The sequence below is a fragment of the Epinephelus moara genome, chromosome 14 (assembly GCF_006386435.1).
Source record: "Epinephelus moara isolate mb chromosome 14, YSFRI_EMoa_1.0, whole genome shotgun sequence".
In the NCBI taxonomy this organism is placed as follows: domain Eukaryota; kingdom Metazoa; phylum Chordata; class Actinopteri; order Perciformes; family Serranidae; genus Epinephelus; species Epinephelus moara.
The window spans coordinates 18,308,332-18,333,960 of NC_065519.1; the positions used below are offsets into that span (position 1 = coordinate 18,308,332).

The 25,629-nt window shown below is 41.2% G+C and overlaps 1 protein-coding gene across 2 annotated transcripts in view; it reads left to right on the forward strand.

The window, feature by feature from the left end:
• The first annotated feature begins 691 nt into the window (after positions 1-691).
• The window catches only part of stac (SH3 and cysteine rich domain), a 45,682-nt gene continuing 20,744 nt past the window's right edge, over positions 692-25,629 (forward strand). The window contains exons 1-7 of one of the 2 annotated variants that reach the window (XM_050062827.1): positions 692-1,163; positions 2,481-2,513; positions 4,163-4,496; positions 13,752-13,885; positions 24,303-24,384; positions 24,592-24,698; positions 25,480-25,561. In XM_050062827.1, the coding sequence (XP_049918784.1) occupies positions 1,050-1,163; positions 2,481-2,513; positions 4,163-4,496; positions 13,752-13,885; positions 24,303-24,384; positions 24,592-24,698; positions 25,480-25,561 (886 nt within the window). In that variant the 5' untranslated portion in view covers positions 692-1,049. The remainder of the gene's footprint in view (positions 1,164-2,480; positions 2,514-4,162; positions 4,497-13,751; positions 13,886-24,302; positions 24,385-24,591; positions 24,699-25,479; positions 25,562-25,629) is intronic. The other variant, XM_050062828.1, reaches the window with a different exon arrangement.

Sequence of the window (25,629 nt, forward strand, 5' to 3'; positions counted from 1 at the left end):
GTAATAATCCTCCATTAAATTATAATTTTTTGTTTTAGTATTGGTGAAACGTTCATATTAGTGAACTTTACAGGTGCTGGAAAACAGGTTTAGTTAAATTTGGACAGTGCCAGGACTAGCTACCTGTTTCCGTAGGTTTTTATGCTTAATTAATCTAGCTAGCCGGCTGCTCGTTGTAGCTTTGCATTTGCTAAAGCTAGCTAATAAGCTAACAAACAAACTCTCAAAAAGTGAGTAAGAATATATTCTTACATGTTTAATTATCCCTTTAACAATTTAGTCCGTTATCATTTCGGCCAAAACAAAGCTTCTCTCTTATTTTTAAATGCAATTCTTTAGTCTTAAAACCATTAAATGAGGAACCTTTGCTAACCAAAGCACTTATTTCTTTCGGGAAAATCCCCTCAGTCAGTATCAATTAGCCTAAACAAGGAGGATAACCAGCCTTCAGAAAATTCTATAAAAGAGGTGGATATGAAGCAGGTGAATTAATGTGAGGACCCTGTTAAACATCTTTTTCTCTTAACATTGATTCAGTGTGACCATATGTGTGTTTTTCTCTGAGCGTGTCTTCCATCTAAAATTTGTCAGGACAGAGTCGTATTTCTCCTCCTTCCCCATCCCATCCCTTCCTTCCCTTGGTTGCCTACAGCTCTCCGCCCATCGGAGTATTGGCAGTGTGTGGCGCACGGCGCGCAGCGTGGACTTGGAGGTGTCTTGGAAGCATTACGCACGACGACACGATAAATGCGAAAGCCTCCTTTAGAAGGACAGGACACTGTCAAGCTGAACTGGACTGACTCAACTTTTGGTTTGCTTAGCACTTCCTTCGCAGCCTCCTTAAGACGCTTTTCTCATCCTTTCCTGACGGCGGATGAAACTCGGATCTCCCCCTTTGCAGCAGCAGCAGCGGCGGGTCTGGATGACTTCCCCTCCTCTTATCCTCGGGTCAGGGTGACTATTGAGGAATGGAAACGATGTAAACAGCTTGGGGAGAAAACAAACTCTGCAGAGCAACAGTTTTTTTCAAGAGGTCCCAAAAAGAGAGGATGATCCCTCCGGTCAACATGATTCAGGACGAAAGTGGGGGCAAAGAGGACGAACGGGACCAGAATGAGACACCCAAATCCCCGACGGCGAACGCCAGCCAGCAGGAAACCAAGGTAGGACTGTTGTGTTATTATTTATGATTTACCATCTCCCGGATAGACGGATATACTGTGGGATCCGCACTGTGCATCAATCCAACTCTTATTAATAGAGCAGGGCAAACAAACTTCTATCAACACAACAATAAAACCGACTCAACGGGGACCAGCTCCCAAAAAAGAACAGCATGCATGTAAACTATGCCACTTTTTATATCAGGGACTCACAGCCTGATCAGCCTTTTAAAACAGCTTCAACAGCTGAAAATGATTTAATTTAAGGAGGAAAGCATACCGATGATAGGGGAGGACTTCAAAAATATCAATCAGCTGTACAAATAGGACAGAAAACACGTTTAAAGTGCCATGAAGAGTCACTACAGGCTTATTTTTAGAGCAGCAGAGCTCATCAGTGTGTGGGAATACCATTTGAATAGCACTATGATATTGTACCTTATGAGAAAACAACCTTTAGATAAAGATGAGATCGTTTAAACTCACGATTGAACATCACACACACTCTCCATGTGACTTATAGTCATGATAATAGAAATGTAGTGTTAGTGTTTCTTCAAGTAAGAGTCTTTCTCCCATAACAAATAGGGATTTGAGGTATTTAAATGCATTGTTGCTGGATCAATGATGATGAAAAGGCTGTTAAAAGCTCCCGATCACCACTAAAACAGTTTCACAGTGTGCTGCCGTAGTAAGAGAAGGAGTATGGTGTTAATATTATGTGTATAAAATAATAAATAAGTGCCATATGGGTTTGTACTTTCCACTTGTGGCTGATGTAGGAAAGTAGGCTGTGTGATAGAGATCCACAGCTGCCTCAGGCGTTTTGCCATCTATGTGGGTCACATGTTACTACTACAATTAGCAGTAAAATATTGGACTAGTCATCATGCAAGTGCATGGCTACATCAGCTCTCCTCTCCTGTCCCTAAAGCGCCTGTACGGCAAAGATGAGGCGAATGCTTTCTCTTTATTATTTTCCAAATAACTGTTTGAGAAGCAGTTCGAGCTTTCGCTGGGATCAGAGATATGCCTTCCTCTCTGTGTTGTGTCTTTTAAAGCTTGTGCATGCGAGCTCTTACTTTGGCACATCTGGTCACTGAGTATTTCAGAAGAATCCTGGCTGACATTTCACACAAAGCCGCTGCCAAACAACCACGCTCCCTTCCAGTATCTCACGTTATTAGTAGTAGGACACTTCAGAAAGACAAAAAAGTGATTAAAGAAATTGTTTAATCGTCCTTACAGACAGTACAAGCAGAACAAGTTCTCTACCATTGAGTGAAGCTGTGTTTGTGTTTTTATTCTTCCTTTAAGAATACTGTGAGGCCTGAACATCACAAGCGCAAGGTGAGCCTCCACTCTTGTGTAAACTGTAGCGTACTGCTGATTTAAGTCCATCATAACATAACGGCATACTTGCATGTACATTAAGGTAAAAGTTGTTGTGGGTTACAACTTTTACTGCTTTTTAAGGTAGAGCACATAGTCACATCAATGCCACATAAAGTCTCATCCACCATCACCCATATCTCTAGAGGGCACTGTAGCTGAGCTGTATCTGTAAATGTATTTATTGACAATGATTTTATACAAAATCGTATGCGATAACTTGCTTTTTAAGATGTGTTTTGCATTTCCCCATTAACCCTCCCTTCTTCCTGCTCCTCGATGCATGTACACATTGCCTCACATTGCTGATTTAGATCGATTTTTATTTGTTATGGTTGGGTTTTCTTTCTGAGGCATATAAAACCACCTTACAGGGAATATGTGAAGTATCCTTTACTATCACAGTCTTTGTAGATAAGTAGAAAACATGCAGAATTTCCATTAAAAAATATTGCTTATCTAATTTAGTTATCTACACCTGACTGTGATATTATTGTTGTTTTACCACCGTTTTCCTTTTCAGGGTGTGAAAGCCATTTAAGTTAAGAACGAGAAGAGATTGCAGTTGAATACGTGTGTTGTATGTTCATGTCTGTGTGTGCATTCCTGTGTGTGGGTGGTAATGGCAGAGAAAGGGTCCAAATTGATTGTTTCCAGAGTGACCCGTAGAATTGATTGATCTTCACCATACCAAAGCTGCAATGATAAGCCCTCTAAACAATTTGTTCAGGCGCCAACACTGTCAACAGCCAGCAATGTATGTATGTTTATTCGCTTAATCGTATTGTAGTTTAAGTCTGGGATTTCATATGAGTTTCTGGGCTCAGAATCAGTGGATTTAAACTGTGTCTGTGTATGCGTAGCTAACAAACTTAGAAGAGGACGGATCGACCTTTCTCTACCCAGCAGAAAAACAGTAAATCCCCACAGGTGTTTACCTGTTTACAGTGAATACATTCAGGTCTATACTGAGTGCGAGGATTTAATGAATCATTAAGAGTCCTTCCCCACTCATTAATCACTTAAAACATAATCTATTTCTTCAATCAGAGACCTGCAGCCACGCGCCAGCCAGAAACCAGAGCCTTAAATCACATTACAGTAGCTTAGAGATTCTTTATTGTGTGTTTGAGCCCAGAATTAAGTGGGTTTCACAGAGGAGGAAGCACATACTGAGAGGTTAAATGAGGAGTTGTCAGTGTGGAGTGTTATGAATAGCGTTACTGTAAAAGAGGAGCCTAAGGAGATTGATCGAGGCTGCAGCCAGAAATGGCAGCACAGCGTGTGAGAAATAGTGTTGATGCGATGCATTGCTCTAACCAGGAAATCACATTACCATCCAGGTAGGGAACCTCGAAGGTTTTCCACTGAGCAGTGATAAGTTGCCCCTCGCAGTGGTCTTTTATCGGCCATCGGACACTGAGACATTGGGCTGAAGGTTTTAGAGTCTGAGTTTGTAATTTATTTAGGTTATTATAGGAATTGATTTACTTCACTCAGCTGCTCTGAAATCGTTCTCTCTCCTCATTTATTCTCTCATACAGTACAATCTTCCTTTCTCTCTCCCTTGCTCCATTTCTCGTCAACTCTTCTGCTCTCTTTTTCAGCTGCAGAGACTCAAGCGCTCCTTGTCCTTCAAGACCAAGAGCATCCGCAGCAAGAGCGCAGACAACTTCTTCCGAACCAGCAGCGACAACAAGACGGAGCTGCTGTCAGACGTGAGCAGCAGCACGGGCCATCTCTGCAACATCGGGATGGCCCCGCCGCACACCACCAACCTCCCCATTCCTCCAGTCCCTCCGGCCATCCCCTGCGCTCCTCCTCCCACATCACGTTCTCAGACACGCAACCCCATGCAGGTAGACTCGGCAGGACACTGCTTCATGGAGCACATCTTTAAGAAGCCCACGTTCTGTGACGTCTGCAACCACATGATCGTAGGTATGGTTACTGTGCCTCCCTTCTTCATTACAGTGATCAGAATATCAAACAAAGCACAGTGATAAGATCATAGCAGAAAGCAAGGTAAAAAATCCTGCACATCATGTAATAACCTTTGCAATCACAGCGTTAAGAATAACCTTTTCATGATGAGACCTTCATTAGAAAACCTGGTGAAGCTATAAGTAAAATAGAGTCAAAGTAGGAGAGTAATGAATATGCAATAATATGCACATATGGTACGGACACAGCAGGATGTAAGAGGTTATAGTCTCCTAAAGCACCTACCTTTGTTACCTTTCCGTAACATCACATTTCTACCCTGTAAGACTGAATACATGAGCCACGTGTAATGAAAAACTCAAGACAGTGACGCACCTGACACCGAGCATCCAGCTTGACCGGCTGACATGTGACCAAAGCATCTCTGTCCTCCTTTCCTTGCACACTGAGCCAGCTCCCTCCATCTGTGTGCTGGGGTGTCAGATAGCCAACAACAGCGCCAGCTCCTCTACCTGTTCTCCCCTCACCAGATGTTCCAGTTTCTCTGGCTGCTCCCCTCCTTGTTACCCATCAGTACTGAGGGACCACTGAGTCTTTTTATCTCAGGGCCTCTGCCGCATGATAATGACAAGGGCTGCCCGTACCATCTGCCAAACAAGCCCCTGATATCACATTTGGTCACAGATAAAAGTCCAATGGCAATGTCAGCAGGTTTCAAAACTTAGATGTGTTGGTGCACGTATAATGTATACTGGATTAACACCAGTTCTGTATCAGTATGCCAGCAGTTTTTTTGCATAGCTAAGAATTTAGTTTTGCTCTGTGTGCAGTTGTCTGAGCTTCACATTTCCCTCTTTTAACCTTACAGAAGCAAAATCAACAGACCCTTAACATCAAAGTTCTTAATTGGGAGATTGAGTCAAAACCAACTTACACACTTGACATTAAAATAATCATGGCTTCAGACAAAGTCAGAAACAATTAGGTTTTAACACTTTAATTTAGATTTAAGTTATTGTGGGTTGTTTAACCAATTAACATACCGATAAATTAAAGTGGCTTTAAACAATATTTAATGTTTAATGTGAAAGGGATCGCTCATAGTGATAATCCTCTCAGCTTTCTAGCAAGTTTCATCTCACTGTTTTGGTTTTACAGCCTGCAACTTTACTACTTTGGTTTACTCCCACTGCTCTCATCACTGTTGTTTCCAGCCACAGCAGGCAACCACTGTCAGCCCAAATGCTCTGACCAAACAGCAGACACACAAAGTGAACGCCAAGCTGGTGAACATAGTGGAGCTAAAGAGCCAAATAGTTCACCTGGCTCTTTCTCCACAGGAGGTGGTGGACAGCAAAGCAGCACTAAATGAGGTTGAATACTAGACTCACAGTAACGACTCTAGATTAATGATAATGTTCTCTGTATTTGCTGGATGTGTAAATAAGCATCTGCTTCCCAACAAATTTGCAATATAAATTTAAAAGGTGAGGATATGTCAATGTTGTGTTCACAGCTTGTTTCTGCTGCCCCCATGTGGCCAAAAAAATCAGTCATTGCTTGTTAAATGTTAGTCGGTTAAACCTGTACACTTACAAGTTTACAGTGCTCTTTAGCAGCCAAACAAAGTCAGTACCATAGGTGTCTGTTTCACACCTTTGAAGATCAGATTCATAGAGGTGTTCATCACATTTGACCTCCCCGCCCCTGACTATAAGAAAGAGAAGGCGGGGTACACCCTGGACAGGTCGCCAGACTATCACAAAGCTGACACATAAAAACAGACAACCATTCACGCTAACATTCACACCTAAAGACATTTAGAGGCACCGGCCTAACCTGCCTGTCTGACTGTGGGAGGAAGCTGGAGTACCCAGAGAAAACCCACACTGACACTGAAACTCCGCACAGAACGCCCTCATCCATGGTGTCTTTGGATGTGGGATTACTTTAATAAAACCAAAGTTCATCCCACCATAAAACATAGGCCCTGTGTGTACATGTTTACGACCCTTGTTGCTTTCACTGGTCTGTTTTATGTGGCGTTGCCAGTGAGGCGCGTCCAGTGGCCGAAGCCTTGAATGGGCCTCTGGTGGTCTGTTGATAATGAAAGTATGATGTCAGGCATGCCGGGCCCTGTGACAGGTGCTGGGCCCTCTGGTCCACTCATGAAAAAAGATGTTGCCCTCTTGTTCATTTGTCCTGCTTTAATGAGAACACAGTGTGGTCAGCAGCAGAGAGAGAGAGTGGAGGGTGTTTTTCTCTGTTAGTGTGTGTGTATGTGTGCGTTTGTGTGTGCTTAATGAGCTGCGATGGTGCTGTCAAAGTCTGAGACTGTGTCCTAGAGTCAAAGGGCAGCACAGAGAAAGAGAAATACAGTTGTGGTGGATGGGGCTCAAACTGATAAAACGATCATACTTTGATTGTTGCCACAAGTTTATAGAGTTAAAACAGTGCAGTATTTGTTTGCAAGTGCTTTATATCAATGATACGGGGAGATAAGGTTCTGTGAAGTGGAAAATACTTGTAATTGAATGAATATTAGTGCAGAGCAAACTCACATATATACATTTCTATGTGCACAAAACCACACAGCTGGTTCTCTTAAGTGCAAATAAATGTTTTAAGGACAGAATTTTTGACTTTTGTTTCAGTAAAAAGGTTTTTCAGTGTCCATATATTTATGATGCACCCTACACATCCTAACCGCAAATTAATACCAGTATGCTAACAGTGCAGAAGGCAGAAAAATTAAACACCCACCTTCTTCCTAAAGGAGAATCCTTTATTACATAAAAGCCTGAACAAATTAGATGTGTCATCCATAATAGAAATGGCTGAATTTTATTATAGCGCTCACTGACTCATTCATTAGGTTTACCAGATGAAGGTAGAGCAGAACTAGATTATTATGTATTTAATACGGCAATAAACATATTAGGATTTTTCTGTAGGCGTTCGTTTTTGTTTTAAAAACCTCTAATATACAAGAGACTTGCTCATACACTGAGTTCAGTTGAGCAGTGGTGCAAACAATCAGTATATTTTAAGATAATGTTAATCCAATTATGACTTACAGAGAAAAAACAATCATACACAGGAATGATAGTACATTTATTTTAACAGTCAACAAGTCAACACTTTATTTGTCACAAGAGACAATATTTTAAATTTGCCCATCAGTCTTTCAGGCTGACAGAAGATAAGTAAAGCAGTTACACACCTATACTGCCTGATTAGATCTTTTCCCAGGACTGCGTGAGCGACGTTAAGACCCTCATTCTCATGTTAGTTTTCTTGCACCTGTTAGGGCGGGACCTGCACACTGTCATGATTGTTATAAGTTCATAGAGTTAAGCATAGCTGCACCATACTTCAGCCTGAGTGGAAGTCTCATCAGCCACAGTAATTGAAAACACTTGTGTGGGTGGGCAGAGTCTTCAAAAGGAAGAAGTTAATAGCATTGCAACTTAAGTAAGAAGTGTATTCAGGGTGCACATTTTCCTATAGTTATTCCAAGGTTACTCTTGCTCCTATCGTGTTTCAGCCATGATTTTTTCTTATTCATTACACGGGCTGAATGCAATGTGCAGTGTGCAGCTTTTGACCATAAAAGCAAGTGTCCTTGTTGTGGAGCTCACAGTGAATTAGTTTCACTGGTACATAAAAAAAAGTCCATGATTGAGTACAGGCTGATGCTGAGATATTGATTGCAGGTCCTTGCAGCAAATGGCTTATTAAATAAATGTCTAAATGAGTGAATGGGAGGGTTACTTGTGGCTGACAGAGGGTGAAATATAATTTACTGGGCAGACTTGAAAAAATGAAATATTCACAGTTTTCTAGTTTGGGAACTTACTTAACAAATTTCACACAAGTTTGAAGGTTTATGTGTGTGTGGTGAACTTCCAAATGTACATACAGCGACAAGACGTATGCATATCGGAAATGCAGGAATTTAATGTACAGTCGGACAGTAATCACTGAGATCCTGTATCATCTTGTAGGAGTTAGACAGTAATTTATTGGCAAGATCCCCTCAATGCCTTAAAATCAAGGCATACAAATTCTTGGATTAATTAATCAGACAAGTCGATATTCACCGCGAATGACAGAGCAGTCTCACTTGATTAACATGCACTAATCTGTGCTATGAAATCCCAGGGATATACATGACAGGGTTGCTTGACCCCGGGGAGAAATTAATCCAGAGGTCGAGGTTGAGTAGCTGACAGATATGACTGTGGTGCTAACTGAGACTTCACTACTCCTCCATGCATGTATACACATGACGTATTGACGGTAGTGTTTCCTCTCTTTCGCCTTTGACTTTGCATTTTCACTGATGGTGAATTGAACCATTTTAGTGTCACAATCGATAGCTGACATTGTCTGCCATGTCTTAAAAATCTTTCTCAACATTACAGAATGTCAATCTGCATGTGTGCCAGCAGGGAAAATGTCAGTTCATGAAAAGTTTAAATAAAGACGTGACATCCTGGATGGAGGAGGGACTGTCATGACATTTTTACAGACATACATAATCCCCAAACTTAAGGCTACTTTTATGATCCCCTGACCTTTTTATGTAGTCTTTATTGCTAATTAGCATATTTTAGCATGCTTAAATGCTGCATTCACACCAAATCATGCGTTGGGTTGAAAACGGCAGTGCTCCCATTAATTTAAATGTGGATAGTGCTTCTAGGCAGTGGGACTGTAGTAGATGGCAAAAAAAAGGAGCAGCCTATGGCCAAAAGTTGAAAGAGAAACGACTTCTGGAGAAATTCAACCCAATGTCATGTTGTGGTGGCCAATCACGAAACTGGCAGTAAGACTGGAAGATGCCTGCAGTTCACGGGAAGAAGTAATACAGCCTCTTTCTATCGTTAAATATTAAGTTTTGTTTTATTTTTCTTGTCATGAGGACTCAAAGCCAACATAAACAAGCTTACTGATATAGAAAGAAAGACTAAAGAAACTTACTTTTCTGTAGTTGGTCCCCACCCTCCGCTCCACGACAAATACGCCATTTAGGTGGCGCTTCCACACCCCTGTGAACGCCTGATTTGGTGCAAATGCAGCCTAGATGGTCAACATGGTAAATATTATACCTGCAAAACATCAACTTGTAGATTCTAAGTCTAATTTCTAAAACAGTTGATGTTACAATTGTACCCTATGCAGTTAATTTCACCCCTGATCACAGAGAGATACTTGAAAGACAGCTACACTCCACCTATAGCAATGCATTCAGCATTCTTGGCCTTTATCTTTGATTCTCCAAATGGGTTTTTTGTTGTAAAAAAAAAATCAAATGGCCATGGGAGAAACTAATTAAAGTCTGCAAATAAACCAAAGAATGCTGATCAGGTCAGTGTTTTAGAGGAGCTTAAGAAACAGAAGAGGTGGAGGAGTTATTGTCACGATGAAGGTTATTTGCACGGGAAATCAGGAGGCGTGAAGTGAGAACGGTGGCTTAATGGATCAATGTGTGGCTATTGTAAGTAGAGTTGTGCAGCGTGAGAGAGATGCCGTGGGGAGAAAGAGTAGGAAATTGAGGGAGAAGGACTGTGGGAACAAAAATTAGAGGCAAGATGAAGAAGGGATGGAAACTCTTGCAGGAGTCTTGTCCTTTACTGTTGTGCAAATGAAGAATGGGCTTTAAAAGCAGAGTAGCCAAGAAAGAGCAAATGCCAGAGAGAGCAGCACTGTCACTCACTTTCCCCACAGCTGTAACGCCTTAAGGCCCTGGACTCTTCTCTGAGCCTGGAGGAAAATGCACCTAAACACACACTAACATCATTATCCAGCCATTACTGAAGGAAGGCGACAGTTTCTTGTATGTTTGTCCTCTTCTTAGCTGTTACGAGTTTACATGGAGGCGTCTCATTATTCCTCCATGTTGGAATGACTCAGCTAAAACAAGCCAATCAACAACTCTGTGACAAGGGCTTCATTTGCTTCCTGCCCCTGTGCATTAAGAGAGACGGACAGGAACTTGAGTCAGGGTGTCTTAAAGACGCCGTAGAGAAGAAGGAGAATTAAACTCCTCCATCATCAGTTGACCTGATTAAGAGTGACCTAAAAAGTGATACAGGTTGCTGCTATCGTCATTGCTGTTGTGGTGATCTGCGGCTGACCATTGATGGGTTCAGGCCAGGATCACATTTCTCGCGGTTTCCGTCTCAGGTTAACTAACTCCACCAGCTCTGTGGCAGCGAGGCTCAGCCAAGCATCACAAAAGCTTCAGATGGGGAGAACAGATCCAGTTTTCCACCCATTACTGAGCTCCTGTCACTGCTGCCCAGCTCCAGATAGCCGTGACACCAGTTCACATTACAGCACGTGAAGAGCAAGCAGAGATTTTTTTCCTCCTTGTTGGCTAAGTAAACGACACATGAGGGGCTTTGTACCTTAAGTACACAGTATCTCTTGTGTTTGCTTTCTTGTTCGAGGGGTCAGGTTTTCTGCTTGGTTTCGTATTTACAGTCCAGTGGTACCTGTGCTCACTGACCTTCTTCACCCCGGCTTGTAAAACTGAATATGCTGCATTTTTGAGGATAATCTGGACTGAAAATTCTGACAGAGTGTCCGTTCACGATGCACAAAACACTCTAAGGACTTGACAATTGTGAATAAAGTTGTGATGAAACTTATATCCTTCCTGCGCTCTCAGCACCCACTGAAGCTGATCGATTAATTCTTTGCACGTCCATATTTTCACATGCACGCATGCAGTGTGTGGGTCCAGAGCAGAGCACGTGCGCATCGATTAATCAGTAAAGAGCTGGAGGTGCATAGCTGCCAGACTATTACTAATAACAGCACTGGGACTTGATAAAACAGTCCTCTCTTGTTAATGTAGAGTGACTATCAAATGATACACGACTGCTGGCTCAAAGTGGTGGTTATTGTCATGCTGTGTGTAACACATAGGGGTTTAGAGATAAGCCTTCTTCGCGGGAACCCCTTACTCCTTTTATCTACTGTGAGGACGAATCATTTGACAGACTCTCCATGTTTCCAGACAGCTGCAGTGTGTGTGTGTGTTTATGGCATCCTGAATGGTTTTAGTATTCCAGTTCCAGTTTCTGGTTGTGGAGTGATTTAACTGTGGTTCTGGGTACAGATGCCTCTGTTGTTTTACAAATTCAATCCACGGCAGACTCAGTGAATTTATTGATGCCATCAGTGATGTTGGAGGTAGTGTCCCAGAACATGCTCCATACACTGATTGGCCCAATCTCTCGCGTCACTGGAGGCATGCAGCGTAGTTTATTTACATAATTGACCTCAACAAGATGGCTGCTCGGCTGCTCCTCTCGAACACAGGCAGCATCCACCTCTCATAGCAGAGATCCAGACTGTTTTGAGCAGGAATGGGACAGCACCTCACACTCCCACCATCTGTTTTTACACAGAGATATGGCTATAAGGAAGCTACAAAGTCCCTTCTTCACCCACATTTTTACACAGAACCAAACAACGGCAGCATTATGCCACCCTAGTGTGTGACGATAGACAGCATGCCAGCATCGCAGAAGCACAAGAGGTGGGACGGGTGTGACGTGTAACACAGCTGGTCGGCCTCTAGTGTGACATATAACATACCAGTCAGCAGGGCTTTATAAACAATATTGCATAACATGGCAATAATACTCATTTACTGTCCCTGTTATATGGCTGCTGATTTTGTCCTCTGCTTGTAGGGTAAGAAGCTCTTGGACCTCATCGTTTTCCCAATTTGCAAACATTTGCGATTGCTGTTCTTCTTGAAATTAGCTGCTAACTGTTACTAGCCGCTTTTTTGGATTTCCTGGTGGTGGGTCGCGCACATAACTTGTTGTCGAAAAGTTACACCTGTCCCATCCTGCTGGCTATCCCTTTTGCACAGATGCCGATTCGGCGCTGTTACTACCTCCACTGCCAGTTTAAAGGTGAGACAACTCTGTCCTGCCATACTGCGATTGTACCCATTATATCAAAGGGCGAGGTGACATAAAACTCTAAAAAAAAAAAAAATTCAATGCAAAATTGAGGCATTAAAAAGTCCTTTATGGTGACTAATAAGCAGCCAATATGCTACTAATATGCATGCCTAATAAGCGATCAGTTAATGGTAAGTCAGCCAGTCAGCTCAGGCAGCCAAACTTTTATGGCTGCCGTTTATGTGATTGCTAAATATTTATTCATATTTTTGCCATGTCACTCCATCCAAGCATACACAATCTCAGCAGAGCAGAGACTGGGGAGTAAAGATAGCTACCTGCCCAGGGGAACCCCTCAGGTGCATCCTGCCAATTTCAGCATTTTTTCTGCCCTGACGAGGAATGTGGTCCGTGATGCTTTAAGGCCTAGACAGTAATATCAGGATCTTTAAAGGTTAGGGAGCCTGAAATTTGAGCTTTTTGTCAGTTATATCTAGGGACTTCACTTTAAATTAGCAAATAGAAATGTACCTAATTAAGTTTGCAAGATGACCAGTGAAAGTTGGATTACCCATGCAGTATTCCCCACTTACTGCATGCATGCATACCTGCCTATTCATCTTTTGCCCTTTTGTTGTATTTCTTTCCGCCTCACAAATGCACACAATGACAGCCACAGCTCAGTGATCCTCATTAAAGGCTGCATTGATACAATCTGTTGTTGTTGCCATGTGAGCTTTATTCCCTGCCAACACCTCTCTCTTCACAATCTCACATCTCCTCCCTGAGCAAGACTATCTTTCTCATTTTTGTTTCTCATCCATCTCTCTGCCCGTATTCATTTGTTGTCCATTTACACACCTCGATGCACAAATGCGCGCACACATGCTAAATGTTTGCTGTTGCAATGTTGCATAACTTGGGTTCAGAAATAAGTCAGATTAATCTTCATTTATTCCAGCAACTGTGAGTCACATATTAACAAGTGAGGGTGAGTGTGCACACAGGCGGCAGATAGCATTGGCTCAATTACAGTCAGTTTGGTTAAAATGTTTTTGCAGAAGTGCACATCATGTAGTATTTGATAAATTCTGTCCCTGATAAAAGGTTCCACATGCATGCTGGGACCAACTCCAGAAACTCTAGGCTAGGAATAAGTGTGTAAAGACAATGAATAAATGAAAGGCAGCGTTCTGAACAATATTTTCCATTTCCTCTGCCTTTTCATGTGTAATTTGCTGTTCACTTTGGAGCAGCATTTGAGTCCAGTTCCTGAACTGGCAGATCTGAACTTGTTGCCTCTTTTCTGTGTGTTTATCAGGTACAACAGCCAAGCATGTGGTGTTCCTGGCAGGAAACACGGCAAAGCATGGCCTCCGCTGCAAAGCCTGCAAGATGAGCCTCCACCACAAATGTGAGAACGGAGTGGGACAGCAACGTTGCATGGGCAAACTGGTAAGAAGCATGATACAGGATAATACAAGACATGATGTAGACAGTGCATTCGTCTCTTCGCTGTCAGCAGTTTGGGAGATTCTGAGCTTATAATTACTGATGTCATTCTGATAGAAATCAAAACAGACATATTAGAAATTGGCTGTCTGACCATTTCCCACCAGAATGTGCTTATTCAGAAATCACACTTTATGTGTGAGTGAGCTGGTACATCTGTGACCACCATCCATCCTCGTCATCGTCCTCATCATCGTTATATCATCACTCTGTCTGTCTGTGTGTTAGATAATAGTAATGCAGCCCAGTATTTACAAAAACGCTGACCTCCTCCTCACCTCCGTTAAGTTCTGCCGTGCAGCTGTCAACGTGAGCCATTAAATCAGGATCAATACAGTCACCCCGAAGCAGCTTCATAACCACTATCGAAGATGTCACACGTAACACTGTTATGATGTGTTTGGCATTCCACAGTGTCTTTTTTAATATGTAAGTCGAGCCTTGTGAAATCAGGGGGTGTAAAATAATATTTGGAATAATTATCACATCATTTATTATTTAATTTCAGCTTTTATATTACGAACAGAGGCAATGAGATTGTGGAAACTTTTCAGTATCACAAAATGGGAAAGTTGGCAATATTGATCAAAGATAATCATACTAAATAGATAATACTGTGGTCTTAATAAGCTTCTGTTGCTATCTAATGATTTCATTTAACTCTATCTCTGTATTTTAAGACAGCCATAAACACATACTGAACCCTTAAAAGGTGTGAACATTTTTTTAAACCTGAAGGCTTATTAACCCTTTCCAAAAAAAAAGATTTGCAGATTGTAAAAGCTAGAAAGAAAACATTTATGTGATGATATTAAAGATCTAAAAGATTTCAGTCCCAATTGATTTGACAGCACCTGTGGTTACTGTTGTTATCAAGTTTAATACTACAAGTCACAGAGCTCTGGGGCAGCAAAACAAACTACTGTCATTTTAATAAAGAAGTCAGCCAATAATTGTGTGTGATATGCAGCCTGTCACCTGCCATATGCTACAAATTTAAGTGAAGTTACTGTGGTAAGGTTTAGGAAAAGAATCATGTTGAGGACGTACCTTAAAATGACTCAGAGTTCACTCGAAGTTGACACGGTTCTGAACACTGGTCTCCTGGGGAAAGTCCTGTGTTTTGTGTCCCATCCACCACCCCAACCTGCCTCCTAACTAGGCCGCTCAGGATTCCTTCCTTTTTTTATTGCCGTCAGCACATCGGTCACATGATCACAGCCTTCCAAAATATATTATTTTTGCATGAATTATTGGCTCATACTTACGTAGGATATGTACGAATTCTGGTGCATTACTTTACATGGGGCGGCAGTAGCTCAGTCCATAGGGACTTGGGTTGGGAACTGGAGGGTCGCCTGTTCCGGACCAAAATATGGAGCGTGGACTGGTAGCTGGAGAGGTGCCAGTTCACCTCCTGGGCACTGCCGAGGTGCCCTTGAGCAAGGCACCGAACCCCCCAACCGCTCGGAGCGCCTGTCATGGGCAGCCCCACTCTGACATCTCTCCACTTAGTGCTTGTATAGGTCCTGTTTGTGCATGTGTGTGTTCAGACCTGTGTGTAATTGACAACAGAGTGAAAAAATTTTAATTTCCCCTCGGAGATTAATAAAGTATATTAAAAAATTTTAAAAATCACACTGGAAAAGAGCCTGCATCTGCACATTGCATTTTTGCATTTCCTGTGACTACTTCATAATAAAGGTCAACTTGTGTTTCACCAGTTTAACGCTTTTAATGTGAAGCTGCAGCAGTAGGAAATGTTCCCTTAGCATTAGCATTAACTTACAGTGGGCCAATCTAGTACACAACTGTGACTCAGTTGCAGAGGAAAACATAAAACACCAAGAATAGTTTATCAAATCCAAATCTTTACTTAGGAGGTCAGGGTTCAGACACGGGAAGGCAGAAAAGTCTATTCAAGGAAATCACACATAAAGCAAAGTCCATAAATCCAAACAGAGTCAAAAACTAAGGAATCAAACAGAAGGAAAAGGCTGGAAAGCATGAACATTACTTACTACACACAGGGGGCTGGAACAAGACACAGGTGAAACACATGAGGTGATTAACAAAGGTGGGAAAACTCAGGAAGTAAAAGAAACACTAAACAGAATGAGAACACATTTCAAAATAAAACAGGAAGTGGACACATGAGTATAAACATGACAGAATATCACATTACAGCATTTTTTTCCCCGCAGATGTCACTCTCGCCACCCTGTCCATAGTACTGCAAATATATAAATATTGCAGTACTTTAATCAGTGGGCAATGGGCTCAGTCACCATTGTGGTACCTCACTCAGCGATAAATAGTGACTTAGCAGACATTTATGTAAATAAAAATCTTTGAGATTATTAAAGAAGTGACGTAATTTGCTTTTTTCTATAACTTAATATATTGTCTAAAGTCTAAGAAATGCATCTGTGAATTTCTGATCAGCAAATATATCCAGAAGATGCTTTAATTTAAGCGACTCCTGTGTTTCTCTGAAAATGAGCTCTAAATGGGAGCCATAGTAGAGGCATCAAGTTAAGGTAGAGCTGAATGGTCGATTTCAAATGTGTTCACATGTTGACATGAAAAACTAGAGTAAAACTGCCTCACTGAGTAGTATTTATTTGATCATTTTTACAGTCAATAAGTCAGATTTTTAGTGCTATTACCTTGCACTGTATTAACCTCCAAGCCTTGTTAGTGTCATTATATGTAGTCTCCCTCCCAGCAACACACTCTCTGCTGGCCTGTCCTCAGTTTTGTGTGATGATGATGATGATAATAGAGATTGTGGGCTATTATGTGATTCACAATCATCATCTCCCCTCATCATCTGTGATCCTACGTTATAACTGGACCATTTGGTTTTTGGAGTCGGTCTGTTGGGGAGGGCTGAATGTTTTTACAGGGGAGGGTTCAGTTACACCAGCGAAAGCCAGCGCCAAGAAACATTTAGCGCTTCTCCTTCCATAGCAGTCCAGCAAACTGGCAGTCAGCACTGAACTCGGACTCTTTAGTCATTCGCACACATCCCACACTGAAGAGAAGGAGACTGTAACACTGTCAGGTCATATTATGTGTGATTTCCTACCTTTTCTTACCTTGTTCCCCACAGTATTTGGCTACACTTAACTTGAGAAACTTTGGCTGGAATTACATGAGGAAATTTGGAATAAGCCGAGTTGAGAGAGAACAAAGTGCATAGATGTCATATGGAAACTATATGGAAGTTACAGTAAAGGCAGTCTTTCCCCCTTCCCGTTGTGACGTCTTTCCACTAGATGTCTGAGGGATGAGGCCTGAAGATATGATCAGCTCTCAGGAGTGGAAAATGAGGTTGAGGGGTCAAGCATAAAAAGGGAAGTTTCCCCAGTGGAATACAGCTCTAAATTCGACTTACTCTAAACTTGGACACTTCTGGCCATGCTTGTTTCTCTTGGCTTGAGAACCCTTTAGCAAAGAAATCAAGTTACCTCATGCTCTGAGCCTTTATAAACCATGAAACCAGTATGCCACTATATATTTGTTAGGTTTCTGTACTTACTAAAACAGTGACAATGAATTCATGACAAATGTAGATTTAAAAAAAATGGTGGTATTTAACAAGCAGGCTTTTGTGGTTCAGCTGTTTGGTTATGTAACATGACTTCACCTTCAGCTTTGGCAACAGTCAGCTAAAAATATTGTGTTTGTCAGAGGCTGTAATGGAAAAGTTACGTTTTCAGTGACGTGTTGTGAGTTACCTCAAGTCAAACATGCATTGGGCCTCATGCAGCAATATTCTCTTACATTTCTCTCATACTTTCTCCTGTTTTTGTTGAGAGAAAAAATAAGAGAAGTCGATGCACTCCAGATGCACTAAACATTCTTAAGCATCCAAATCTGCTCTTACCCAGGTGTGTTGAACGATGAGTCCCACTTGATCATAAATTGGAGGCGCATGACAGATTGTTTGTTATTGGCATAAATACTGCATAAGGGCAGGTGTTGTGCCATGTGCAAATACTCTGGCACGTGCCCAAGAGTTTGAGAGATGCCACCAAACAAAAGGCTGTAAGAAGACGAAGAACTTGAGCAGGAGTGAAATTCACATATTGTTGAATAAACTCAAATTAAACGGGATTTTCTGGTAGTCCGTAGGGGCGTCACAGGAAAGAAATGGCAAAGCATTTGTGATGCTGTAAATGCTGTGTCAGGAGAGGGACACACAGTAAGTAGTATGTGAGCAATTCAGAAGCTGAACGCTGGCAAAATCATCCAACAGTTTACAGTTTGGTATTAATGGACCAATAGTATTTCTCAGGCCTATGAATTTAATTATCCAATCATTATAATTACTCTCAAAGTGTCAACCTGAGTATCATGGTGTGGGCTGGATGTTTGATTTCCTTTTGGTTCAATATAATAATCTACATTAATCTACGTTAAAATTTTTATGACGTTTGAGAAGAGCCAAAATAAGAAATCATTGGTGAATCCCAGGTATCAATAGGTGCTAACAAAATGAGAACAAATTGTGGATACAAACAAAACTAAGAGAAACTTTGTTTGTATATTGCTTCCTACATGAGGCCCAACGTTTTCCTGTTTGAATGGTTGTGTATCTGCCAGCGAACAAAGGCTGACCAGTCACTAAAAAAGCATTGATTTGGCCTCTCCTGACACACAATTTTTTTTTATCAAGAATATTTTTATTGAGTTTTAACAGGATTACACAAAGCATGTTTACAGCAGCTATTAAACTTAAAGCATATGTTTGATGGGGAACAAAGCTTCAAATCAAATCACAATCCTCCCCATACCCTAACCCCTAATAACAGCTGGAATATCGTCAGTAGGACGGTCCTCCATCTCCTGAATAGTGAAAAAAAAAAATTGATAATGAGTTGAAAGTCAGGCTCAATATTGAAAGAGAGGAGGAGGGATGTCTATGTAAATGATGGGGTACTTTATCAGAGTGTACACTGACAGAAAGCACCAAGAACAAGAAACAAACACACAATCTTCAGTTTAGCTGGCAACTCTGAAAGTACTTGAGAAAGGGCCCCCCAAACCTTTTGGATTTTTTTGTTTGAGTTACTAATTGAGTATTGAATCTTTTCAAGATTAAGGCAGAACATAATGTCCTTCAGCCACTGGGCATGGGTGGGCGGGGCAGCATCCCTCCATCTGATTAAAACAGCCCGGACACACACAGTTTTTGTTTGAGCTCAGTCTTGGCAACTCTAGTCCAGTTGGAGTTTCTGGGAGTTCTTGGATCACACGATTAATTCTCAATACATGTCAGTTTATGTCTGCTTTAAACCAGGCTGACACTCTCAGTCTGTTACCAGTGAGAGCTGAGGAAATACTACTGTATATATTACACTAGATCTGCTGCAATGACACAATTGAGCTAACATGGAGCCTATTTTCCCATGTTTTTGTGTTTAAGTGACTAATGGGAACAACGATTTTTCAAAGTGGTCTAGTATTGAGCGAGACCAGTGGCGAAACAGGCTGCAGTGTAATCGCTCGGGGCAATTGTGCACCATCAGTTTGCGTCCATTAAAAGTGGTTATTTTTGCCACTGACTGGCTCAGATTGTCTGTACAAGTGTCTGACCACATGATGGCAAATGGGCCTTTTGGTTAAAGAGTAAAATCCTTTTAAACAGCACCCAAATCGCTATTGCCGACTTTTGTTTGTATAGAGCCAGAATATTTTTACATCTAACTTGGTGAATGATTGGTTAAGGACAACCAAACCAGAGTTGGCAATTGTTGGTACAATGGAAAGATGAACCACAACAGCTTCTGTGAGTTGTATTTTGTTTCTGTGGACTTTGAATGAAGTGTGTTTTACGATGATAAAATTACTGTTTATTTAAATGGAGTCTGGTGGGTTTGGCGTTAGCGATATCAGGGCTGTTTCTGGTTAAACAAAAAGGATCTTGCTCTTTAACACAAAGGTCTGTCTCTGCAGGGATCCGTTCCATAATGTCAGACAGTTGTGATGACAATCTGAGCCTGTATCACCATGATGAATAGGAATGTTTAAATAAATGCATAAATAAGTAAACATCCTGAACTCTCTTACGTGTGGATGGCTGCTAATCCTCAAATTCAAAAATCATGAAAAGGACAGCTCTCTAATTTAATTATTTATTCATGCACAGATGTTTTAGGCAGATGTCATTCCTTAGTGTGCAACAGTGGAGTTTTGTTCAATAGAAACAAGCATTTGTGTGAATTTAGGACACATAATAAAGGCCTCCATGACATTTTCTCAGATCTCCCTAAACCTAACCATGTCTACAATCACTGCTGTCACAACATCAGTGGAGTAAATGAAGTTTCAGACAGCAACAACAAATCGTATCTTATGTTTATAGCCAGATGGGCTCCCAACAAGTGGTCCTCTTTTAACCTTTTCCTTAATGATTTTGCCCCTGAAAGTGTGACATCTCAGTTCTCGAAATAAGCCTGAAGAGCTCAAGGGTTACATATTTTAGCCGTCTCATCATGAGAAGTGTCAAATGAAGAAATTATTCACGACTGATTAGCGTTGCAGATTTCACCACCTGCCACTTGAACACATGAAATGTAAACAAACAGGGAAAAAGTGCAGTCCTCCAAGTCTGATCCTCACATCCAGTAAAGAAAATGGATGAATGTTTGTCTAGGATGACTTCCAGAAATCAAAAACAGAGAAATAATGCTGAAAACGTGGAACTATACATTAATCATTACTGAGTGTGCTGCAGTTGACTTTGTGTCTGAGGAGAATTTTAATCTTCTGTCGTTCTTCTTTACTTAAGAAGGATTTGAAACTGATGGGGAAGTATTGATTGGACAGGACACAGGTAGGTAATGGATATATAAATGATAAATGTTTGAGGGCCTTGAGAGATGGGAGGAGGACATGACGGGCAGATAAATCAAGACCATGACTTTAAGACAGTTTTTTCTGGTCAGATTCATGGCTGCGGACCACCTGACATCGGACACATTTTCGTCTCCTACATGTTCAGCTCTGTTTGTAACAAAACAGTTATGTATTCATGAAGGTCATCCACAACTGTAGTGTTTAATAGTTTAATGTATTTATGCTGGTGGGCTGGTGACATGATGTTTTCGGGTTGTCCGTCCACCTGTCCCATTCCCGGGAGCGTGATATCTCAGGAACGCTTTGAGGGAATTTCTTCAACTTTGGCACAAATGTCCACTTGAACTCAAGAATGAACTGATTAGATTTTTATGGTCAAAGGTCAAGGTCACTTTCACCTCCCATATGTCCCATTCTCATCAATGCGATATCTCAGGAGTGCCACACGGGAATTTCTTTAACTTTGCCACAAATTTCCCACGGTAACAAGGATGAACTAATTATGCTTGATTTAAACTTCTGTGAAAAAAGCTTGCACAGAGCTGCTGCAGAGCCACAGAGATGGTTTGCAGGGCTCACAGAATGCTGCAGTGACTCGCTGCACGTCTCCTAAAAAATGGGACTACACGGCAGGCATAGCAGACGCCGCAGAAGTTAGACTGGACATCAGAGCTGCGTCTGTTACAACGACAAACACAACAAGCATGGACCAGTCTGAAGAAAAGCTAGTGACGCAAGTTAGAAGATATAGCCACTTGTTTGATCCTTTTAAAGATTATAAAAAAAGTAAATATAAGTCACAATTTCTGGAAAGAGACTGCTAAAGAGCTGCAGAGTAATGTTGAAGAGTGTACCCGAAAATGGAAGCCTCTGAGAGACATATTTGTAAGAATGGTAACAAAAGATAGCAAAAAGCAGCAGGAGTGTAGGGGAGAGACGATATCGGCCTTTTAATTCTACCTCTCATAAAACACAGGGAAACTGAGGGAAATTACAATAGAGGTAAGTTATGCAAACTTCAAAAGCATGTCCTAACATACATGTGTGACATTGGTTGCTATGCAATCCGTCTCAGTACTATATTCGATATGCTTGGCGAACATGAGAGGTGCTTGCACCAGCCTATGCTGAAAGCAAGTGCACAGCTGCAAAAGTATAAGTTAGACTTAAGCATTTGGAGGTCAAAGAAACAGGTCACTGTGACTGTGATCAACCAACAAAACACAATTTTAGTCATAATTTAAAAAATTCATACGCTAACTATGACAGCTTTTCACACAAATGTCGACTAAGATAATATAATTTAAGTAATGACATTTCATTTCTAAAAGGTCAAAGGTCAACTTCACTGTGACGTCCGAAAAACACTTTTCCAGCCATTATTCAACGTCATAACTCAGAGACAGAAGGGGAGACATTTGGTCAGATACCGATTTAGTGACACTAACCTTTGGTGTCCACGTTGAAACTGTGCTGATTGTATAGACCCTCTGAGTTGTCGGGTTGAAGACATGTGTGAAGCATCCACGTTTTAGAATTTGTAGCTTCTTTGCAGCAACATCCATGTTTGAAGCATTGTCTGCTTTCATTGCTACAACTTTGTGTTCTGTCCTGGTCCTCTGATACTCCACAAGGTTTGCGAATATTGAGCTTCTGTGACTGCTGTTGTGCCATGTGATGAAGCTTTCTATCAGTCCTCTGTCCTCCTCTGTCTCTAAGTGAAGACAGCATGTTTCTCCCTGGAGGTTATTCTCTGGAATCATACCTGTCAATATGGTGATAATTTCCATTTTGCAAAAAAAAAACCCTCTTAATGCCTTATATTAAATTCCTTCAGAGTCCTCACTACATAGAGAGTCTGGACAGATATGAATGTAATCCGAAACACTGGTTGGCGGAGGCACGCAACCATGAGGCGGTGATTCTAGTTTCATTTGAATAATAATGTGCTGAAAGTTATTTAAATTGAGTGGAACTAATGTTGCACCTCAGCTGCAGGGTAGTGCAGTGCCGAGTGTGGACCGGGCCTGACGACATTTTGTAAACAACAACAGCCGCTTCAGCATCTGTGTTCCACCCCACCCTCTCTAACTCTCGAGCTATGTACCGGTCTTGTCATTGTTTTTCAATGTTGACGCCTTTTCGGGGCTGTTAGTCAGTGTGTTTTTCATTACATTGCTGCCATTACGTTGCTATGAACACAGTTCCCACCACTCCTAATAAACAGATTCTGTCGGTGCTGATTGATGTCGCCAGATGCTGGATTCTGGTAAAATTAAGGTTTGAGCTCTTCACATCTTAATGAGTTAAGAAAGAAGGACGTACTTTGCAAGATGTGTTTACAGGCTGCAGGTGGCTCAGTGCTTGTCAATATGTCACTGGTATAATAGGTAATGTATGAATTATTTGCATTGCTGCAAGATGCATAATATTTTATATTTATTTTTAAAATGATTATAAGTTATTTAAAGGTACCATTTTTAAATTAGTGAAATGTTTCATTCACTCAGTGATTATTATTATTTTATTTTAACCTCTAATAGTTATTACAAGAAATTGTGACACACTATCAAAACTAAAAGACATGTTTATATACAGTAAATATTGACTCATCCTAAAAGTGACGTATTACTTATTGGCCTTAAATTGCCACATAATTGTCAATTAAATGACAAAATGTGCTTTTAAACTGAACCCTGCAAATGTGAAAAAAATATTATTTCAGTTCCCTATCACTACTAAACAGGTTTGTGATATATTCATTAAAATTAGTTTCTTTATTTCTGTCTATTTTATACAAAGTTACATGATGCATTGTTATGTATTTCTTAATATTTTATCTATACTTTTATTTATTTTTGTACACAGCCTATTGCCTGTTTTTATTTAGTACGCTATGGACCTTTCTCTGTGTCCTTGATAAAGTCATTATTATAATTATAGTCGTAAATTCAAATGGATTGTTACTCATGTAGTTCATTATTAATTAATGACTCAGAACTGTTTTTCCCTTTCTTCCATCAAATTGTGCAATTGATGAGGAATGGTGCTTTTTTTTTTGGCATAATGTTTGGGTATGTCAACACTCCAGCGCTCATTGTGTACTTGTTCTTCATTCATACAGATCACTCGGCCATGAAAATGAGGGCTGTGCACATTCATACACAGCACACTGCTGCAAATTAGACTGTTCCATTGTGTACATTTATCTTAAAATTTAATTAGAGTTCTGTTTCAGGTATTTATCAGACACTGCCCTGTCTACGCTGTCAGCAGTGCGAAATCAAGTTATTGTAATTCATCCAGTCAGTGATGTCCGACATCCACTGTGGCAGAACTTTATCTCTGTCAGCTGTGCTCAGAAACATCCGACTGAACAGAGTTTCGTGCAGTATTTCAGCGTCAGGGTGCTGTGTTGCCTGTGGTGCTGCATATTGATTTATCTCTAATGTGTGTGTCCCTTCTCTCTCTTTTCCCCCTCTCTGTCTTTCAGCCAAAAGGCTTTCGGCGGTACTACAGCTCTCCATTACTGATCCAGGAACAGTATGGCTGCATCAAAGAAGTCATGCCCATCGGTGAGCAGCTTAAATCTCCATAAGAATTGCACTCGTGTGTGGGAAGCGAAAACTTTACTCTGCTCCTCCAGAACCTCTTTTCCACTTGAGCTGTTTTATAAGATTTGCCAACCTGGTTTTATAGTATTGTGAATCACCACATGGCTATCCTGCAAGCCTAACATTTGTTTGCTATCAGCTTTTCTCATGTCCTGTTCTTTTCCAAAGCTTGTGGCAACAAGGTGGACCCTGTGTATGAGGCCTTGAGGTTTGGGACGTCACTTGCACAAAAAGCCAAGAGGGCCAGTGGCTCTGAGTCTCCACACAGAAACTCAGTAAGAAAAGGATCATTTTTATGTTGGATAGTGTTTGCTTTTACCCTGTTAACACAAAATACTGCTCGCTGGAACTTTATCTGTCCTATTTCCTATCTCAGGTCTGCTCTTCATTAAGCTACAATGTACATACAGGTTATCACAGTTCAGTTTATGTATTATACTTGTTATGTTTTGTCCCACTGCAACAGAAACACTGTAGCTGATGGTCTAAATAGATACTGCCACTGCAGGGCTGTAAACACTACCAATAAAGGCAGTCTGGACCAAGCAGTGATGGAGGGAGATGTCCGTGCAAACACTCATGTTACAGCTCTGAAGATGAACCCGACCGATTGTTCTGTACAGCCACACTCTCAAGCCTCCTCTCCACCTCTGTGTGTCATGCAGAGGGAAATCTGGTTTTCGTAGCGTATCACTTTTAATGTAAGCTAAACTGTATATGCAGCCTGGATACGCATCTCCGCGTGACGACATCTGAAAGCTGTTGGGTTCAGGCCATCCTGTCCTGTCCTGTGCAGCTGTTAGTGAATGGGCGGTGGAGGCTCACAGAGACAATGTGATCTCAACAGGGGTTATGATAATAGTTTCCAAATGCAGAGTTAGACACAGCATGTTTGCTACACTACAGTCTTCTCCAAAATAGCGGGTTAGACTGGGAAAGTGGATGCATTTTAACTAGTTGTTGGTTCAGAAACTGAAGAATCTATCTATCTATCTATCTATCTATCTATCTATCTATCTGACAGTATGTTTTGTCTCCCCTCTCTGACCTCTGCAGACGAGTGACTTGGATAAGGTTCCAGAGGAAGTGGTCGCTCACAGCAGTAGGCAGGAGCTGTCGAGAAAACACAGCGATGACGGTGAGTATCTGTTGCGGTACGCTGTGTGCATCTGGTTTACAGCCATGTAGTGACAAAGGGAAAAAACA